The sequence below is a fragment of the Pan troglodytes genome, chromosome 1 (assembly GCF_028858775.2).
Source record: "Pan troglodytes isolate AG18354 chromosome 1, NHGRI_mPanTro3-v2.0_pri, whole genome shotgun sequence".
Lineage (NCBI taxonomy): Eukaryota > Metazoa > Chordata > Mammalia > Primates > Hominidae > Pan > Pan troglodytes.
The window spans coordinates 20,880,365-20,898,139 of record NC_072398.2 but is presented as its reverse complement, the minus strand read 5'-3'; the positions used below and the strand labels follow the sequence as shown (position 1 = coordinate 20,898,139).

Here is a 17,775-nt window from a genome sequence, read left to right as displayed (position 1 = left end):
CGCGGCGTTCGATTGGATGGCTATGGTAGCCAATCAGAAAAAGAACCTGGCACTCCTAATTTGCGTATTCCTTTCCCAGCGATGACGTAGAACAACGTTTGATCCAATCAGAAGTGAGCAAATCCTGAGCCTTCATTTGAATACAAAACGTACAAATAGAGTTACTCCGAGCGCCGCGCGTTTCTGTTTGGAGAGACTCAGCCATCATGCCAGACCCGTCCAAATCGGCTCCTGCGCCCAAGAAGGGTTCTAAAAAGGCTGTCACCAAGGCACAGAAGAAGGACGGCAAGAAGCGCAAGCGCGGCCGCAAGGAGAGCTATTCTATCTACGTGTACAAGGTGCTGAAGCAGGTGCACCCCGACACCGGCATCTCGTCCAAGGCCATGGGCATCATGAACTCCTTCGTCAATGACATCTTCGAGCGCATCGCCAGCGAGGCCTCCCGCCTGGCGCACTACAACAAGCGCTCCACCATCACGTCCCGCGAAGTGCAGACGGCCGTGCGCCTGCTGCTGCCTGGCGAGCTGGCCAAGCACGCCGTGTCCGAGGGCACCAAGGCTGTCACCAAGTACACCAGCTCCAAGTGAGGCGTTCCCCGGCGTCCTGAACCCAAAGGCTCTTTTCAGAGCCACCCACACGATCGAGAAAGGGTTTCGAACACGGTGTGAAGGGTTATGTAACCTAATATGTCTCCATGCACCCTAGCGGTTGCCGGGTGCGGCCGAATCTGAGCCGTGTGTGTGTGTGTGTGTGTGTGTGTGTGTGTGTGTGTGTGCGCGTGCGCGCGCCGGCACAGAACGAGAAAAACTGCTCGTTACAGAAATCGGGGTAGAAACTGCTCAGGTGATGTAGCTCAGTAATGTTGGGAGGCGATCAAGGACCCCCTCTCCATCCCCTCCCTCCGCGCAGAGCTATTTACTCACGACGAGATTTCTTTTTTTTTTTCTTTCTTTTTTTTTTTTTTTTTTCTAGAAGGAGTCTCGCTCTGTCTCTAGGCTGGCGTGCAGTGGCGCAATCTGGGCTCACTGCAACCTCCGCCTCCTGGGTTCAAGCGATTCTCGTGCCTCAGCCTTACGAGTAGCTGGGATTACAGGCACGCCCCACCACGCCCGGCTAATTTTTTGTATTTTTAGTAGAGACGGGGTTTCACCATGTTGGCCAGGATAGTCTCGATCTCCTGACCTGGTGATCCATCCGCCTCTGCCTCCCAAAGTGCTGGGATTACAGGCGTGAACCACCGCACCCGGCCCCAAATGCCTTTTATAAGCAAGTGGTGCATTCCTGGATGTTGAGCGCTTGCGCCCGGTTCAGGACCGGGTCCAAATGAGGTTGGCGTGCGCCGTGCGGGTCACCTCCCCCAAAAAGACCCTGTGCCAACCTCCCCAACCCTACCCGCCCCCCATGGGCGAGGCCAGACGTGGCGCAAGACCACGGGCTCTGAGGCCATGGGTGTTGTCACTTTCCCCTGGCGGTGGTGCCTGGCTCTGCATTTGCTTAAGACTTTTCCATCCCTGCCTGGACCAGACAGACATGTTTAGATTTAAGCAATGAACATTCCGGGAGGATATTTTCCTGGCAGGATACCGCGATGGCAGGATGTTTGATACCGAATCGAAGCACGGCGTCAAAGCAGCGTCCTGCGCGGGGGAGCCGGATGTAATAAGCGACCCCAGCTGCCGGTAACTTTAACCCTTATGGGAGTGGGGGTGGGGGAAGGGGTTAATTTAGGAGGAAAAGAATTCCCTTTTTCTGAGCAAATGTAGCTGCCTCCCTCTTTAGCCACATTATTTTCTGCGAGGCGTTTAGCAACGCAGAATTCCTTTCCTACCCCCTCCAAATTCACGGCATTTATTTGGGGAGTTCCATTTTGGCGCAGGAAAGCTCTTTGGCACGAAGGGTTTTCACTTTGGAAAGGGCATCGTTTACGTTTTCATGACTTGGCTTTTCTTCTTTAGAAAAAGAAGATTTCCAGTAATTGCTTCCTCAAACCGTTGTGAAAATTCGAAGTACTGAGCGTTTGTGTCACCATTTCCAGCAGGGAATAAAAATTCAATAAAGTTAAATGAGAAATAATTTTTTTTTTTTTGAGACGGAGTCTTGCTCTGTCGCCCAGGCTGGAGTGCAATGGCGCGATCTCTGCTCACTGCAACATCGGCCTCCCGGGTTCAAGCGATTCTCCTGCCTCAGCCTCCCGAGTAGCTGGGACTACAGGCGTGCGCCACCCACGCCCAGCTAATTTTTTTAATTTTTAGTAGAGACGGGGTTTCACCATGTTGGCCAGGATGGTCTGGATCTCTTGACCTCGTGATCCACCCTCCTCGGCCTCCCAAAGTGCTGGGATTACAGGCGTGAGCCACTTCTCCTGGCCGAGAAATAATTTTTAAATAAAATTCAATGAAAAATATTTTTCCCCCAAGTCATTTCTCCAAAGGGAACCCGTCGCGTGCCTGGGATGGGGAAAGAAAGGTCACCGTGAACATCCTCGACCAAAACGGCTTTGTCCCCTACTCCCCACCTTTTTTTTCCTGCGTGATTCCTCTACAAGAATCTTTGAGAACCTTGCATGTTTTAAAGCTATCTAAAATATTTTTATTTTCAATTAAAATAGTTGCAAAGATACAAATACCAACGTGGAACTTTTTAAAAATCAAAATTCTCACATCAGTCTCAAGGTGCCTTTTGGAATATCAATATGATAGTATAATCAATTCATAAAATACATGACCAAATTTTTCTTTGTCAATGCGATGTTTCAGATGATTTTTTTCCTCCTGAATGCCTATTTCCATTCTCCATTTGCCTTACAATTTCACCCTACCATAATATATCTATTGTATGTTTAATAGTGTTTTGTCTATTATTGTTCTCTGCAAAAAAGTCTACATTGAAATTTAAGCATACCTCTGGGTAGTCTCTCACTGTTAAGAAAAATCATCTCGACAGTACACAATTGTTCAAAACAAATAATTTGATGTTATCAAACAGATAAACTTTTAGTGAAACTGACTCTTTTAATGAGCTGGATGGTGCACCCACTCTCTTCTCTCCTCTCCTTTCCACCTCAATGACTGCACACATGCAGTGTTCATATTGTTACAGTGTTAGCACAGCATGGGATCATTTCCATATGGTTACAATGCTAGCAGTGCACAGGGTCATTTCCATTCTGTTTTGTTTTGATATATGCTCCAAAAAAAATTTACAAAAAATACACAGGAATGACAATTTTGTCATAGGCACTTTATTCAATTCTTTGCATCCCTAGTTATAATCCAAATATTAAACAGTGATCCATCATCAAAGGTAAGTGGGACTTGTCAACACCCTTAGTACTGTCAAGAAATATAGGATTTGTATGAAAAGCTGTTGAATCCAGTCCTCTCCACTATGAAACAGGTGCCCAATGACTGGAACATCCAAGCCCTCGGCCTCCTACCAGCATGGATTGGAAGTCAATACCTTAAACATTTGCAGCTGTGAAACTACTCTTACAGACCCATATAGTTCTCCACCTTAATGAACTTAAAACATAGGTTTAATAAAGTGAAACCAGTCTCCAGTAGAGAGAGTGAATGATTGTGTTAGCACAAGGCAACAACACTGGTTAGTGCCAGAGATCAAATCAAGGCACAAGATGAACATTTCATGACATTTTCCAAGTGTAATTCTCTAAGAAGGCATTTTGTGATGGATAATGTCAAACGTCAGTCAATTCATGTCTCAGTCCTTCTGATTCCCCTGGCACAAACTTGAAGTAGAAACAGGCTGTCTTTTCCTGCTACATTAGCACCCCCAGGCCCAGAATGAATGGAATTTGTCCGTCTCTCCCAGGACAGGGATCTGTTAAGGGAGAGGCAAAGAAGGTAAAACAGGATCCTCGCTACTAAGATTTTATAATGGAGAAAATTCAGAGCAATCGTGTCCAGAACCCATTTCTCTAATTATAGTGTTACAACAGAGAAAGACAAATGTTAATGATAAATGAAGGCAGTGCACATCAAATATGTGAGAATCCACGGAGACTAAGGGAATTAGGACTCACTCAACAAAATGGAAGCATTTTCTGGGTTGGAGAGACATGCCAAGATTCTTAAACTAAGCCAAATTTTTAAACTAAGCTTCATCTCACCTATCTGAGATGGGTGAGTGACAATCACTTAAATACATGTCAGATTGTATGCCTACAAAATCCCTCCAGACTGGCATACAATCTGACATGTATTTAAGAGATTGCCCCTCACCCATCTCAGATGGAAATTTCAAGTCAGATTTGCTAATTATTATGCAGTAAATAAAATAATTTGGAAGGAATCATCTCCAATTAAAGCAACTTTGATTAAAAAACAAAAAATAACAAATGTTGGTGAGAACGCAGGGAAAGGGGATGCTTGTACACTGCTGGTAAGAATGTAAATCAGTACAGCCACTATAGAGACAAATATGGGCATTCTTTAAAAAACTAAAAACAGACTTACCATATGATCCAGCAACCCCATTGCTGGGTATATACCCAAAAGAAAGGAAATCAGTATATCAAAGAGATGTCTGCGGTCTCATGTTCATTGCAGCACTATTTATAATAGCCAAGATAGAAAGTCAACCTTAGTGCCCATCAGTAGATATATGGATAAAGAATATGTGGTACATTTACACATTCGAATACTATTTGGCCATTAAAAAAAATGAAATCCCGTCATCAGCAACATGGATGGAACTGGAGGACATTATGTTAAGTAAAACAAATCAGGCACAGATAGACAAATACTGCATGATCTCACTCATACGTGGGAGCTAAGAACATGCATCTCATGGAGGTAGAAAGTTGATTGCTGGTCACCAGAAGCTGGGAAGAGTGGTGGGGAAAGGAGGAGATGAAGTTGATTAATGGGTACAAAAATACCCTTAGAAGAAATGGTAACATCTAGTATTGGTTAGAAAAGTAGGGTGACTGTAGTTAACAATAATGAGTTGTATTGCTGGAGGAGAGGAATTGGAATGATCTCGACCTAAAGAGGGTGTGAATATGATGACGGATGTCCCAGTTGCCCTGGTTTGATTGTTAAGCCTATGCGTATATCAAAATATTTGTACCCCCCAAATATGTACAACTATTACGTACTACTAATAAAAAAGCATATTGCTCTGAAAAAGTGCTCTAAAAAATAAAGCCTATTTACAAAAAGAATTTGGAGGAAAGAAAACTCCCTTTAAGAAGAAACTAACCCAAGAAAATGGATATACTTTATGAGGCCAGAGAGGTTAAATGTTGATAAATGCGTGGCTGTCATTGTGTTGGGAGTGTGCAGTGGGAACTGAGCCTGGGTAGAGTGCATCTTCTACCAGTGGGAACTGAGCCTGGAAACCGAATTCTAATTCCAGGCAATGTTTCTGCTTAGAGGGTGGGTGGCTCTCAGGTATTCGTGGTTGGGGTGTCACCGGTATGGGGTATTTTTAGGGGGAGGACAGCCTGGGCCCCAGTCAGGCCTGCATGCCTTAGTTTTTAATGTGTCATCCAGAGATCATACTTATTTTTCCTATGATTTGCTGGAATTTTTTTAAAAAGCACTATATTTGCATTATTCAAAATAATCTTTCACTGTGTAATATGCGTACACACACACACACACACACATTTTGGGGGTAAAATACGAGAATCCCTTAATTGGGGAAATTTTAGCTGAGTGATAAGGAGATCTGTGAGCCTGCTGTTTTGATGTTTCAAGCAGGAAGGCGTGGCATAAAGAGCTGCTTAGGCGCAACGCTGCTGAAATGGTTTTGGCTAGAAGCTCACAGTGTCTAGTTGTGGCTAAGGAGGGAGGAAAGGGGCGGGAGAAGGACGGACCCAAGCGCCTCCGCCCAGACGGCGCGATAACCCCCTCACCTCCAACCCCGGACCTCAGTGAGCAAGTCCTCCAGTCTCAGCCGCCAGGAGGCACTGGGGGCGGGGACGTGGCACAAGATCTTCCCGGAGGTGACCCACGCTCCTCGCGCGCAGGGCGTAAGCCACACACAGATCTTTGGATGGGATCCATGGCGCAATCGCCTGTACTGCCCCCTCTCTGACTTTGCCTGTGGCCAACACAAGACGAACGCAGCCTTTCTAAGGGAAATATGCCGTTACAAACAAGAAGCCTAATTTTATCTCTAAGACTTGCGCCCCCACGGCTCAGTCTACTTTCCCTCATTACTCCAATTGAATCACAGGTCACAACCAGACCAGGTGGCACGCTCCTTTTGGAGCTTGGAGGTGGCTCTGAAAAGAGCCTTTGGGTTCGGGGCGCCGGGACGCGCCTCACTTGGAGCTGGTGTACTTGGTGACAGCCTTAGTGCGCTCGGACACGGCGTGCTTGGCCAGCTCGCCGGGCAGCAGCAGGCGCACGGCCGTCTGCATTTCGCGGGACGTGATGGTGGAGCGCTTGTTGTAGTGCGCCAGGCGGGAGGCCTCGCTGGCGATGCGCTCGAAGATGTCATTGACGAAGGAGTTCATGATGCCCATGGCCTTGGACGAGATGCCGGTGTCGGGGTGCACCTGCTTCAGCACCTTGTACACGTAGATAGAATAGCTCTCCTTGCGGCCGCGCTTGCGCTTCTTGCCGTCCTTCTTCTGCGCCTTGGTAATGGCCTTCTTGGAGCCCTTTTTAGAAGCCGGAGCCGCCCGCGATGGCTCCGGCATGGCGAGGTGACAAGAGCGCCTAAGACGAACGCGGACGCGGGGCGGGCAGGGCTATTTGCCATCTTTATATTCAAATTAAGGCTCCAAATTTGTAGTGTCTGATTGGACGGCCTGACGCCGCGGCCGCCACTGGGAGGAATTTCTGTAAATAGCAGAGTCCGGTTCTTCTTTCCTATTGGACGGCGGTCCAACCAATCCCAAGGCATATCCGCCGCGCGCCGGAGCTGAGGTTGCGCATCTTTGTTCAAAGCCTTTGTTTTAAACCTGGAGATTTTTGTGTCCGCAGCGGATCTGGAGGTAGCTAAAGAGAAACTGAAAAACGGTTGCAACCCCAAATTGAGGTCTTCTCTGGCTGTGAGGCACATACATGGGGGCATTTTTTTTTTCTGAGGCCCACAGCTAGGGAGGGGTAGTTAGTGCTTATTTAGAAGGGGAGGTGGCGGTGGGAATGGCAGTTTGCAACGACCTTAACCCTTCGTTTCTTGCCCTTCCCTCCATTCCTCCAAAGATCAAAGAGATGCATTCTTCTCAGAATTCAATTGTAAATCCAAACGGTTCGTTAGGAAATACAGAAAATAGTACAGAAAACATGCTAAGGTACTTCAATTGGAATTGTCATGAGGCAGAGTTTTAACTGGAGAAATTGAATGGGTTTCAAATGAAACTTAGTCTTTCCTATTGTTTTTAAGATCTCCCCAAACCCCTTCGAAGTGACAGCCGTAATGCAAAGGGATTGCTATGGGCGATCTCATTTGTTTCCCGGTATCCCCGAGAGGTGGGTACTGTGATTGCTCTAACTCCGTCAGAGCGCAGGCTTATAGAAGGCACTGTCTCCGAGCTGCGCCCCTCTCCCCGCCATTCTATTAATTCCCAATGAAGAAACGTAAGGTGTTGTGTATTTCAGCTTCAACCGAAGAGCTGGTTAAAAAAGCAGAATCTCAGGCCCACTCCTATCTGATTGAGTTAGAATTTGCATTTTAAATAGACTTGTGTGCACTTGACGATTTGAGAAGCCCTAGTCCGGAGGTCATTTATCTGCCCTAGCTGGGGCAGATAATTTACCTCTCCACACCTCCATATACTCATCTGTGAAATAAGGCTGCCAGTGCCCGCCTGATAGCGTTGCTGAGCATTAATGAGTGTGAAGCAGCGGGCAGGGTGCCCAGCATCTATTTTGTGCTTAATTCCTGTTAGCGCCTTTCCTTCTTAGGACTGATCCAGCCATAAGCAGCTTGGGCTACCTCAGCAGAGCCTGCTCTATGCCCCGGGCAGATCCATCACGTAAATATGTAGCACAAACCTTTCTCTCCCACTAGCATGCTGACTAAGCTTAACTCACAGGGAAGGATGTGGCTTTCATGTCTGAGGCTCCAGAGCACAGAGTGTGGCACCAGCAGGGGCCCAGTCAGTATCTGCTTGTGAATAAGCCTGTGAGCTGAGGCAGTACCCTCTACATTCAAGTCTGTCCTCTGAGGTCTTCTGGGCATCTTGAGACTGTGGGTTCCCTGAGTGGCTTTGGGCATACCCAGCATTAAGCACTTTATCTGCTTCCTTTTGAAATATGTGGTTGATTTAACAAGCATTTCTAGAGTGCTCACTAAGAGCTGGCTAGGTAACCACTTAATAAATACTTGATTCAATTTAGTTCTCAAACAGCCCTTTGACAAAGATTCTCTGCTTGGCCAAACTCTGGTCAGGCTCCAGAACCTCCTCCTGGGTCCATCTGTGCACTTTCTTGTGAAATCCAGTTTTAGGAAGAGCCCCGCCAAGTCAGTTTAACTAGAACCCCTGATTCTGAATATCTGATCACCCTCTGTGCTATCTGATGGGGTTCCTCATCCTCCATCCCCAGGTGATATCTGATCACCCTGCCTGCCTCCAGCAAGAGCCATGTGAGGTTTGTTTACCCATAATCCCCCTCACACCTGATGTCTTCTTCTTCTTCTTTTTGAGATGGAATCTTGCTCTGTTGCCCAGTAGCACAATCTCAGTTCACTGCAACGTCCACCTCCCGGGTTCAAATGATTTTCCTGCCTCAGCCTCCTGAGCAGCTGGGATTACAGGCATGCCTGACCATGCCAGGCTAAGTTTTGTATTTTTAGTGGAGACAGGGTTTTGCCATATTGGCCAGGCTGGTCTCAAACTGCTGACCTCAAGTGATCCACCCTCCTCAGCCTCCCAAAGTGTTAGGATTACAGCCATGAGCCACCGTACTCGGCCCTGATGTCTCCTCTTAATACTGTTCTATCCACTAATCTACCCTACTCCTGTCTATAAATTTCCACTTGTCAGTGCGGTACTCAGAATTGAGCCCAATCTCTCTACCCTGCTGCAGAATCCCACTGCAATGGTCCTAATCCTACTCCACCGTCCTGAATGAAGCCTTCTTCACCATGGTTTAACAAGTGTTAATATATGTACATATATAGCACTGCTTGCCTTGGTCCTGCCAGCCCAGTGAGATGCTGGTCTTCCCACCAGGTTCTTACTAAGGCTTCCTGGCTTCCTACTGGTGTGGAAAGGTTTGAAACAAAACTTGGAGTGGGATAGGAGGTGGGCATTCTAAGGACTTTGGGTAAGAATATGTCTTTCAGGTACTAAGATTTAGGGTTTGCTCTGCCCACCATATGGTGGCTGCTTGGTGGTGTCAGGAAATCAGTCCTGGTTCTCATGGGTGGTGATTGCTAGGGACTCAATGTCTGTGTTCCCTCCAAATTTCTAGGTTGAAAACCCCCATCCCCAGGGTGATGGTGTTAGAAGGTGGGGCCTTTGGGGGATGATTATGTCATGAGGGTGGAGTGGCATGGTAGGATTCATGCCCTTATAAGAAGAGACACAAGACAGCTTGCTTTTCTCTTTCTCTCTGCTGCAGGGCCCAAGGAAAAACTTTCCTATTGCCCTCTGAAGATTCACTAAAAATCAGCTGACAAAAGACAGATTAAAAGAGAAAAGGCATACACATTTATTTGATCATAGTTTAGTGTGACACAAAAGCCTTTAGAATGAATGAATACAGAAGAAGCTGTCTATTTTAATGCTTAGGTTCAACAAAATATGGACTGCTATGTAGAAATAGGATTGGGCATGATCTACTGCTAATACACTGAGTGGGGACATCCAGCAAGCCCTGTCTGTCTAGATTCTTCTTGGCCTCTCTGCATGGCATTCCTTCCTCTTGGGTATGAGACAGGACCCTCTGTGGAATGGGAGTCTTATGACCTACAACCAGACAAGGTGGCCCAGAGAATTTATGGTCAGCATTTGCACAGAAAGGCAGGAGTTAGAGTAATATTTTTAGGGTTTGTGTCTGGCTCTGGGGAAAGGGGTTGTGGTTTTTATGACCTGCCTTGGGGAAGAGGTATTCTAGTTTCTATGGCCAGTCTGGGGGAGAATGGGACTGAGACAGGAAGGCAGGAGATCAGAGAAAGTTTTTTGCTTCTGAGGTCTTCATTTTAGGATATCGCTTTCTAGCACCATGTGAGGACACAGGGAGAAGATGGCTAGGTGCAAACCAGTAAGAGTGACCTCACAAAACCCAACCCTGCTGACACCCTGATCTCAGACTACTAGCCTTGGATAATCAGCACTCTTTGGGGGAAAATAACGACACAAAATGTATGTGTTATGTAACTGTAATGTGCAGTTTGTATTAAATGTCTTTTGTGTGTGTGTGTGTGTGTGTGTGTGTGTTTTGAGACAGGGTCTTGCTCTGTTGCCCAGGCCAGAGTGCAGTGGTGTGATTCATAGCTCACTGCAGCCTCAAACTCCTGGGTTCAAGCAATCCTCCTATCTCAGCCTCCCAAGTAGCTGGGACTATAGGTGCGTGCCACCATGCCTGGCTAATTTTTTTTTTTTTTTGTAGAGACAGGGTTTTTCTATGTTTCCCACACAGGTCTCTTTTCCCCCAAAGACTTTGATAAATTTCTGTTGTTTAAGTCTCCCCTTCTGTAGCATTTTGTTAGAACAGCCTGAGCCAATTGAGACAGTGTCTCGGATCAAGACCAACATGATGTATTGGCAGACGGACACTATGGAGTAAACTTGAAGCTTTCCTCATGTGAAGAAAAGAAGGAAAAAAGAAGAGAGGGAAGGAAGGAAAAGAAAGAAAGAAGGAAGTAAAGAAAGAAGAGGGACAGCTGGGGAGACGGAGGGAGGGAAGGACAGGGAAAGAGAAAGAAAAAAGAAAAAGAAACAGTGGCCTCTAGCTTAGTGACCAGGTTTAGATGATTAAGAAAAATAATAAACACCTCCCCCCTGCCCCCCGCACTTCTTTAATCGTTCTACAGTACAGTACTTGGGCTGGAAGCCAGTCCACAAATGTGTTGAATGAATAACTGAATGCATGAAATCAGTCCATCTTTACACCTTAGATTTTTGTGCAGCTCTAGATGATGTATGCTTCTCTACTAGGATAAGGGCTTCCTGCAGTGAGCGCTTTCCCCACCAGCCAAGAAGCCAGGTCCCTTTAAGTCTTACAAACAAGCATTTAACACAGGTGCAGCACGGTGGCTCAGGCCTGTAATCCTAGCACTTTGAGAGACCCAAGCAAGAGGATCCCTTGAGTCCAAGAGTTTAAGACCAGCCTAGCAAACATAGCGAGACCCCTGTCTCTATTTTTTTAAGCATTTAATAAAATTGCACGTTGCAATGGCAAATGCACATGCTCCATCCAGACCCCACCGGTAGAGTGGGATCTGTGTGAGGGACAGCACCCTGCAGATACAGAGAGGACAGGCTTCCAGGCTTCTCAAGGACTAGAGGGAACCTTGTAGGATTTAAAGCGGAGGAACTGGGAGTGGCTGAAATGACAGGGTGTGCTATGGAGTTCTGCAGGGAACATTGGGGCCTCCCGTAATGCTTGCAGGATTGTAAAGAAGGAAAAAAGGGTTTGGGCAGCCTTGCGCTTCTCAGGGCTTCCAGTTGACATCCTATGGACAAAGGCCCTCCTGCCACAGCCAAGGCGCGTTTCCATCAGGGGCGACTCCTGGGGCGCCTGAGAGCAACCTCCTCCCGGCGCGCCCCCACCCTGCTTAAAGGCACTGGGTTGCGCCGGGCCGGCACCTGGGAGGTCCCCAGCCCAGCGCTCCGAGCACCGGGGACAAAGGCCGGTGCCCCCGGGGACCTGATGCCCAAGAGGGCAGACCCTCTGACCAAGTCGAGGAGGCACACCGGCTGATTCCCAGCGCCCACGTCCGCAGGAGCAGCTTTTGTGCTGATTTCCATTGCATTTCAGCACTTAGAAAAGAGCTGCAAATGCCAGCGACAGGTGGTGTGGATGCAGAAGCAAAGCAGGAGCATGAAAGCCAATCAGTGAAACAGAGGCAGGCCCGGGCGAGGGCACCAGCCTGGGAACCCGAGGCGTGCTCCCTGAGCAGCAGGTTTGGGGTAACCTGAACGGCGGCCTTTGGTGGCCCTGTCCACCCAGCGAAGCAGCTCCTGCCCTACAGTAGCTTTTGGCGAAAAGCTCTTCAAGGCCAGTGATCTCCCTTCCCCAAGCTAATATTATACCACAGATTTCTCTTCTTACGTACTGCAATTAAATATCTTACGGGCTGCTGACTGCGAAGCTGGTGGCTTCAAGCAGCATTTGGAGAAGATATGGAAACCGGCAACGTACCTATCACAAGACATAAGGGAATTTTATGTAATAAATAATAAATAATAAATATTTATTATTTAACCAGGAGAGGTGGTTTCCACCAGGGAAGGGAGAGCCGGGGAGTGTGCGGGGAGGGGTGCCCTATGGTGGGCTAGGAGGGGTGCAGGGGGAGTGCAGGAGGAGGTGGGCAAGTGGGGGATACCGGGGTGGGGCGGGTTGGGAGGGGAGGGGCTCTCAGATGGGAGACAACAGGTATGCGGGGAGGGACGCTGGGAGGAAGGGGGGTGGGGGAGGGTGGCGGGGAGGGGAGCAGGAGTTGGGGGAGGGGCTCCGGGGGATGGGTGGGGAGGGGAGCTGGACTGATCCCCGATTTACCCTGAGGAACACGCAAGCCGGCCTCCTCCACCCTGTAAACCACGAAGCAGCCTCATCCCTGTGCCACACGGGTGTCGGGAAATCTTGGTGACATGCAAAGATTGGGGAGAAAACATTAAGGCGCAAACGTGCATGAAATACAACAAATTCCAAACTCAGAAATAAAACCGAGGGTCGCAGAGAGGCAGCGGAATGAAGGGTGGCTTTGGAAAGCTCGAGAAGGCGCATCAGCCAATTGGTTTGTGGTGTGAGGCGGGTGAGAATGAATTTAGAACCAACTGGATACTGCACCCCTCAGTACTGGGGCGTCACAGCACCGCGGCACCCCTGCACTGCGTAACCATCTTCCCCGGCACCCCTGCAGCCCCAGCATCCCAACACTCCTGCACTCTGGTGCCGGGGCTTCTCTCTATCCCTGGCACCCCTGTGAACTCAGCACCACACCATTTGACAACTCTGCTCCCGGCACCCCTGCACTTCTGCACTCGGGTACCACTGCACCCCTGCATTCATATCCTCTGCCCCCACACCCCTGTAACCCCAGCACCCCCAGCATCCCTGCAACTGGTGACCCCTATAATCCCAGCAGCACCCCATCTGACACCCTTGCGTCCGGCACCCCAGCACTGCGGTACCCCGGCATCCGTGAAGCAGAGCACCCTGGCGCCGCATGCCCTGAGCCTGGGCTGCCCCTTCGCGCAGGAACCCAAGACGGAACCCACTCGCGTTGCGCCCGAAGAGGTGCGAGGCTGGTCCGCCAGACCCGCCCAGCACGTCACCAACACACCTAAGGCAGCCGGCTCCGGTGCCGCCTCCGTGGGGCGCGGGCTGGAGATGAAGGTGCAGGTCTCTGGACTGCGCAGAAACGCTTTTCCCAGAACCGCCCAAGACATTAACTAGGTAAAGTGGGTTATTTTCCCGAGTGCGTTTGACGCTTCTTTCCCAGGCCGGGATGGGAAAATGGGCTGGCCACCGGGTCCCTGTCCATCTGTGTCCTCCAAAGGAGGCTGGAGGATCACTTGAGGCCAGGAGTTCAAAACCAGCTTGGGTGACACGACATAGCGAGACCTCGTCTCTACAAAAAAATTTAAAAAGTTAACGGGCGTGGTGGCCTGCGCCTATCGTCCCACAGCTACTTGGGAGGATGAGGCGGGGCGATCGCTTGAGCTTGGGAGTAGGGGGCTGCAGTGAGCTGTGATCGTGCCATTGCAGTCCAGCGTAGGTGACAAAGCAAGATACTGCCTCCAAAAAAAAAAAAAAGCTAACCTGAGTCTAGACTGGACTCCTCAGCCAAGTCTTCTAGTCTTGTTTTGTAGCCTCAGATTCTGCACCCTGCTGTCTTCTTAAGTCACCCCTAGGGGGCATTTTGTTCCAGTGGAAGAGCAGAATATGCCTCCTGCAAGATGAGGGATTGTTGGGCTCAGGGCAATGGAGAAGAAAGTATACAGGAGAGCTCACTGCCCTCCCTCTGGGTGGCTAAAAGCAGGACATGGATTTACAGAAGGCATCCAGCCCCCACCCCACTTCACCAGGGAGAAGGGAGGTTAGCACTGAAGACAACTTTGCACCTTTATTGACTGGAGATGCTACCAGGGGATCTGCATTAGCAAGGGCTACTAACTAGACTTCATGTGTCCTTTACGTGCCTTTCTCCAAGTTGCTGTTCCTAGAGACTCAAAGTTCATCTCTCTTATCTTGTCACTTCTCTGCAGATTTACTGTTCTTTGTTGAAGATACCATAAAAGCGGGAATTCAAAGCCACCTCTTTGAGGACTACCCATTCTCTGGGGGCCACGCATGTATCTAGGAAAGGTAGCTGCTAGTAAGCTGCTATTTGTGACTCTTGCTAATGTGTCTTTTATAACAGGGGTCAGTTTCAACTAAGAATTGATGGGGTGGAGGGTATTTTCCCCCTACATGATGTCATTAATGTGCTGGACCATCAAATAAATTCTAACACGTAATCAAAAAATTCTTCCTTCCAGAAAAGTAAGAAACTCCTATACTTTCTCTAGCAGGAGGGCTGTGGCCTGTTTGGTTTGCTATTTTAACCGTTTATCTACCCTGTGCCTACACCTGCATGGGTTCTCAACTGTACAGCTGACCCTTGAGCAACCAGCATTTGACCTTCGAGGGTTACTGATACACAGCTTTTCTCCAGCCTTTGCTACCCCTATCCCTGAGACAGCGAGATGAAGCCCTCCTCTCCCTCCTCCTCCTCTGCAGCCTCTCAGTGTGAAGACCACTAGGATGACCTTTATGATGATTCACTTCCTTTTCATGAATAGTAACTACATGTTCTCTTTCTTAGGACTTTCTTAATAACATTTTCTTTCCTCTAGCTTACCGTATTGTAAGGACACAGTATGTAATATATAGAACATACAAAATTTGCCTTAATCGACTGCTTATGTTATTGGTAAGGCTTCCAACAGTAGCCTATTAGTAGTTAAGTTTTGGGGGAGTCAAATTATATGTGAAGGCCAGGCACCATGGCTGACACCTGTAATCCCAATGTTTTGGGAGGCCAAAGTGGGAGGATTGCTTGAGGCCAGGAGTTTGAGACAGCCTGGGCAACATAGCAAGATCACATCTGCACAAAAAATAAAAAATACAAAATTTACCTGGCCATGGTGGCTCAGGCCTGTGGTTCCAGCTGTTTGAGAGACTGAGGTGGGAAGACTGCTTGGGCTCAGGAGTTTGAGGCTGCAGTGAGCTGTGATTACACTCCAGTATGGGCGACAGAGTGAGACCCCAACTCAAAAAAAAGTTATACTTGGATTTTCAACTGGACAGGGGTCAGCACCCTTAACCCACGCTGCCTTGTCCAAGGGAGAGCTGTGCATGCAATTACACAAGTGCTTTCTGAATGCTTTTCCCTCCTGTTCTTCCTGTCTAGCTTCTAACACCACCCTGTCCCCACCTGTAGTAACAACTTCCCTAAATTCCTCCTTATGGGCTATACAATTTTTGGGGAGAGGGTTTCCCAAAATGTGGTTCTGATATCCACACACCTACCTAACATTTCTTACTCTACATCCTCAGGGGGCTGGTCTCGAACTCCTGACCTCAAGTGATCCTCCTGCCTTGGCCTCCCAAAGTCCTGGGATTACAGGTGTGAGCCACCGTGTCCGGCCCCCAGTGAGATTTAAAAACACTCCTCAAAGGCTCCAGCCTCAAGCTGAATCTTCTACAAAACTGAACTCACCTTCTCACCCCAGCTCTCCACTCCAAGGGACGCACACCACATAGAAACCCTGGTGGTGTCATCTCACTCTTCTCCATTTCTAGTCAATGGCCACACTTCTCTCCCTAGCTCAGCACCATGGTGCTGCTCACACACGGGCAGGCATTCTAGATGAGTCCCCCATCTGGCCTAGGAACTTCCTCCCTGGCACTTGGTCTCCCTCCAACCAGTTCATGTTTCTGCATTGGGGCACTGAGAAATTCCAGCACCTGGTCACATCTCTATTGTGTAAACCCTCACTATGTACATGGTCCCTGGATGCCCCACCCACAATCCTAATCCTGCAGCCCAGCCAGGACTCCCTGCCATCTCTTCTTCTGGGCCTCCTCTCACTTTTTAAAAATAGAATTAAAGGCCGGGCACGGTGGCTCACACCTGTAATCCCAGCGTTTTGGGAGGCTGAGGTGGGTGGATCACGAGGTCAGGAGATCGAGACCATCCTGGCTAACACGATGAAATCCCGTCTCTGCTAAAAAATACAAAAAATTAGCTGGGCATGGTGGTGGGCGCCTGTAGTCCCAACTACTCGGGAGGCTGAGGCAGGAGAATGGTGTGAGCCCAGGAGCTTGCAGTGAGCTGAGATCGTGCCACTGCCCTCCAGACTGGGAGAGAGAGCTAGACTCCATCTCAAAAAAAATAAAAATAAAAATAAAAATAATTAAAAAAATAAAAATAAATTACTCAGGTACAGTGAGGCCAACAGATCAGGAGACAAACACCATTGAAAAGACAGTTTATTACTCACAGTTCCCAAGAGGAGGGGTTTGCTATTGCTAAGCCTTCGATGCCACGAGGGATAGCGCCAGGGTCAGTTAAGAGGCAGATGGAGGGAGGGGAAAGTGTGGGCAGGAGCCTTTACTGTGGTTTTCACTGGAAGGAGCAGGCAAGGCAGACTAGGTTAGCTCACAATGGCTGGTTTGAATAAGCCCAGCAGGCTCTGGGTGCCTAACCTTGGGGTGCTTTGGGCCACACACCAAGAAAGCAATTCTATAGATTCCCCAGTGGACACCAGCTGGGTGTCCTCCAATGCAATGCAATTCCGACAGCAGAAAAATGCAAATGGGAAATTTTTAAAAGAGTCTTCAGTTTTGGCAGGTTGGCAATATGTGTAGGTATTAACCTGATGTACTCCTTTTAGTCTCCTTTTATATAAGACACAGGGGCTGGACTGTGCCCTTCAAAGACATCTCTCAATTTCAACACTTTGTGATCCCCCTCACCCTTTTTCCATTTACACATAGAAAATTTGGAGTGCCAACCAAAATAACAGAGAGAGACGATAGTGGCCTGGAGTGTGACAGCTCCATAGATGAGTGGTTGGGGCTGTGGGCTCTGGGTTGGTGAGTTTGTATATGAAATGCACAATCCCAGTAGTTTTTTTTTTCTAGCTGTAAATTTTTTTTTCTAGCTATAAAATTGTCCCCGGGAGAAGCTGTCCCTCCATGGCCAGTGAGGCCCTGGATGTCAAAGCCTCTGAAAATATAGAAAATCAAAGGCATGGTTACTACACTTGCATTCCTCTATCCTGCCAGGAATGCTGTTTGCTCTTTTTGGGGCTTAGAAACTGATACCCCAGCGCTTTGACATGCTGAACTGAATAAGAAGCCTCCAGGTCTCTCTGACCTTCCCCTCCTTCCTGTCTCCCAATCTTCTGTCTCTCCCAAAGCACTGGATGAAGCGGTTCTCTGAAATTCCCCTATCTGCTGCAGCAGAAAACAATGGCCTCCGATCCCTTCCCTGAGTTTCAAACGGCTGAACTCTCATCACAGGAATGAGGACTGAAGTCGGTCAACATGCCTGGACAGACCTTTTTTTTCTAGCTGTAAATATATTTTTTAGCTATAAAATTGGCCCTGGTAGAAGCCGTCTTTGTCACAAACC

The 17,775-nt window shown here is 48.4% G+C and overlaps 3 protein-coding genes across 3 annotated transcripts in view; 2 read left to right on the top strand and 1 right to left on the bottom strand.

Moving 5' to 3' along the window:
* Positions 1–206: 206 nt before the first annotated feature.
* Positions 207–1,542, top strand: H2BC26 (H2B clustered histone 26). The gene has a single exon (XM_024352437.3). The coding sequence runs from the start codon at positions 207–209 to the stop codon at positions 585–587; it is 381 nt and encodes a 126-aa protein (XP_024208205.1). The 3' UTR covers positions 588–1,542.
* Positions 1,543–1,578: 36 nt separating this feature from the next.
* Positions 1,579–17,775, top strand: part of RNF187 (ring finger protein 187) — a 35,336-nt gene continuing 19,139 nt past the window's right edge. The window contains exon 1 of the mRNA XM_016950034.2: positions 1,579–1,679. The gene's annotated coding sequence lies outside the window, so the exon portion shown is untranslated. The remainder of the gene's footprint in view (positions 1,680–17,775) is intronic.
* Positions 5,498–6,707, bottom strand: H2BC27 (H2B clustered histone 27). The gene has a single exon (XM_054659893.2). The coding sequence runs from the start codon at positions 6,671–6,673 to the stop codon at positions 6,293–6,295; it is 381 nt and encodes a 126-aa protein (XP_054515868.1). The 5' UTR covers positions 6,674–6,707; the 3' UTR covers positions 5,498–6,292.

Bases quoted from the DNA above. Each gene is read 5' to 3' on its own strand.
- H2BC26 (XM_024352437.3), top strand. From the start codon at position 207: ATGCCAGACCCGTCCAAATCGGCTCCTGCGCCCAAGAAGGGTTCTAAA.
- H2BC27 (XM_054659893.2), bottom strand. From the start codon at position 6,673: ATGCCGGAGCCATCGCGGGCGGCTCCGGCTTCTAAAAAGGGCTCCAAG.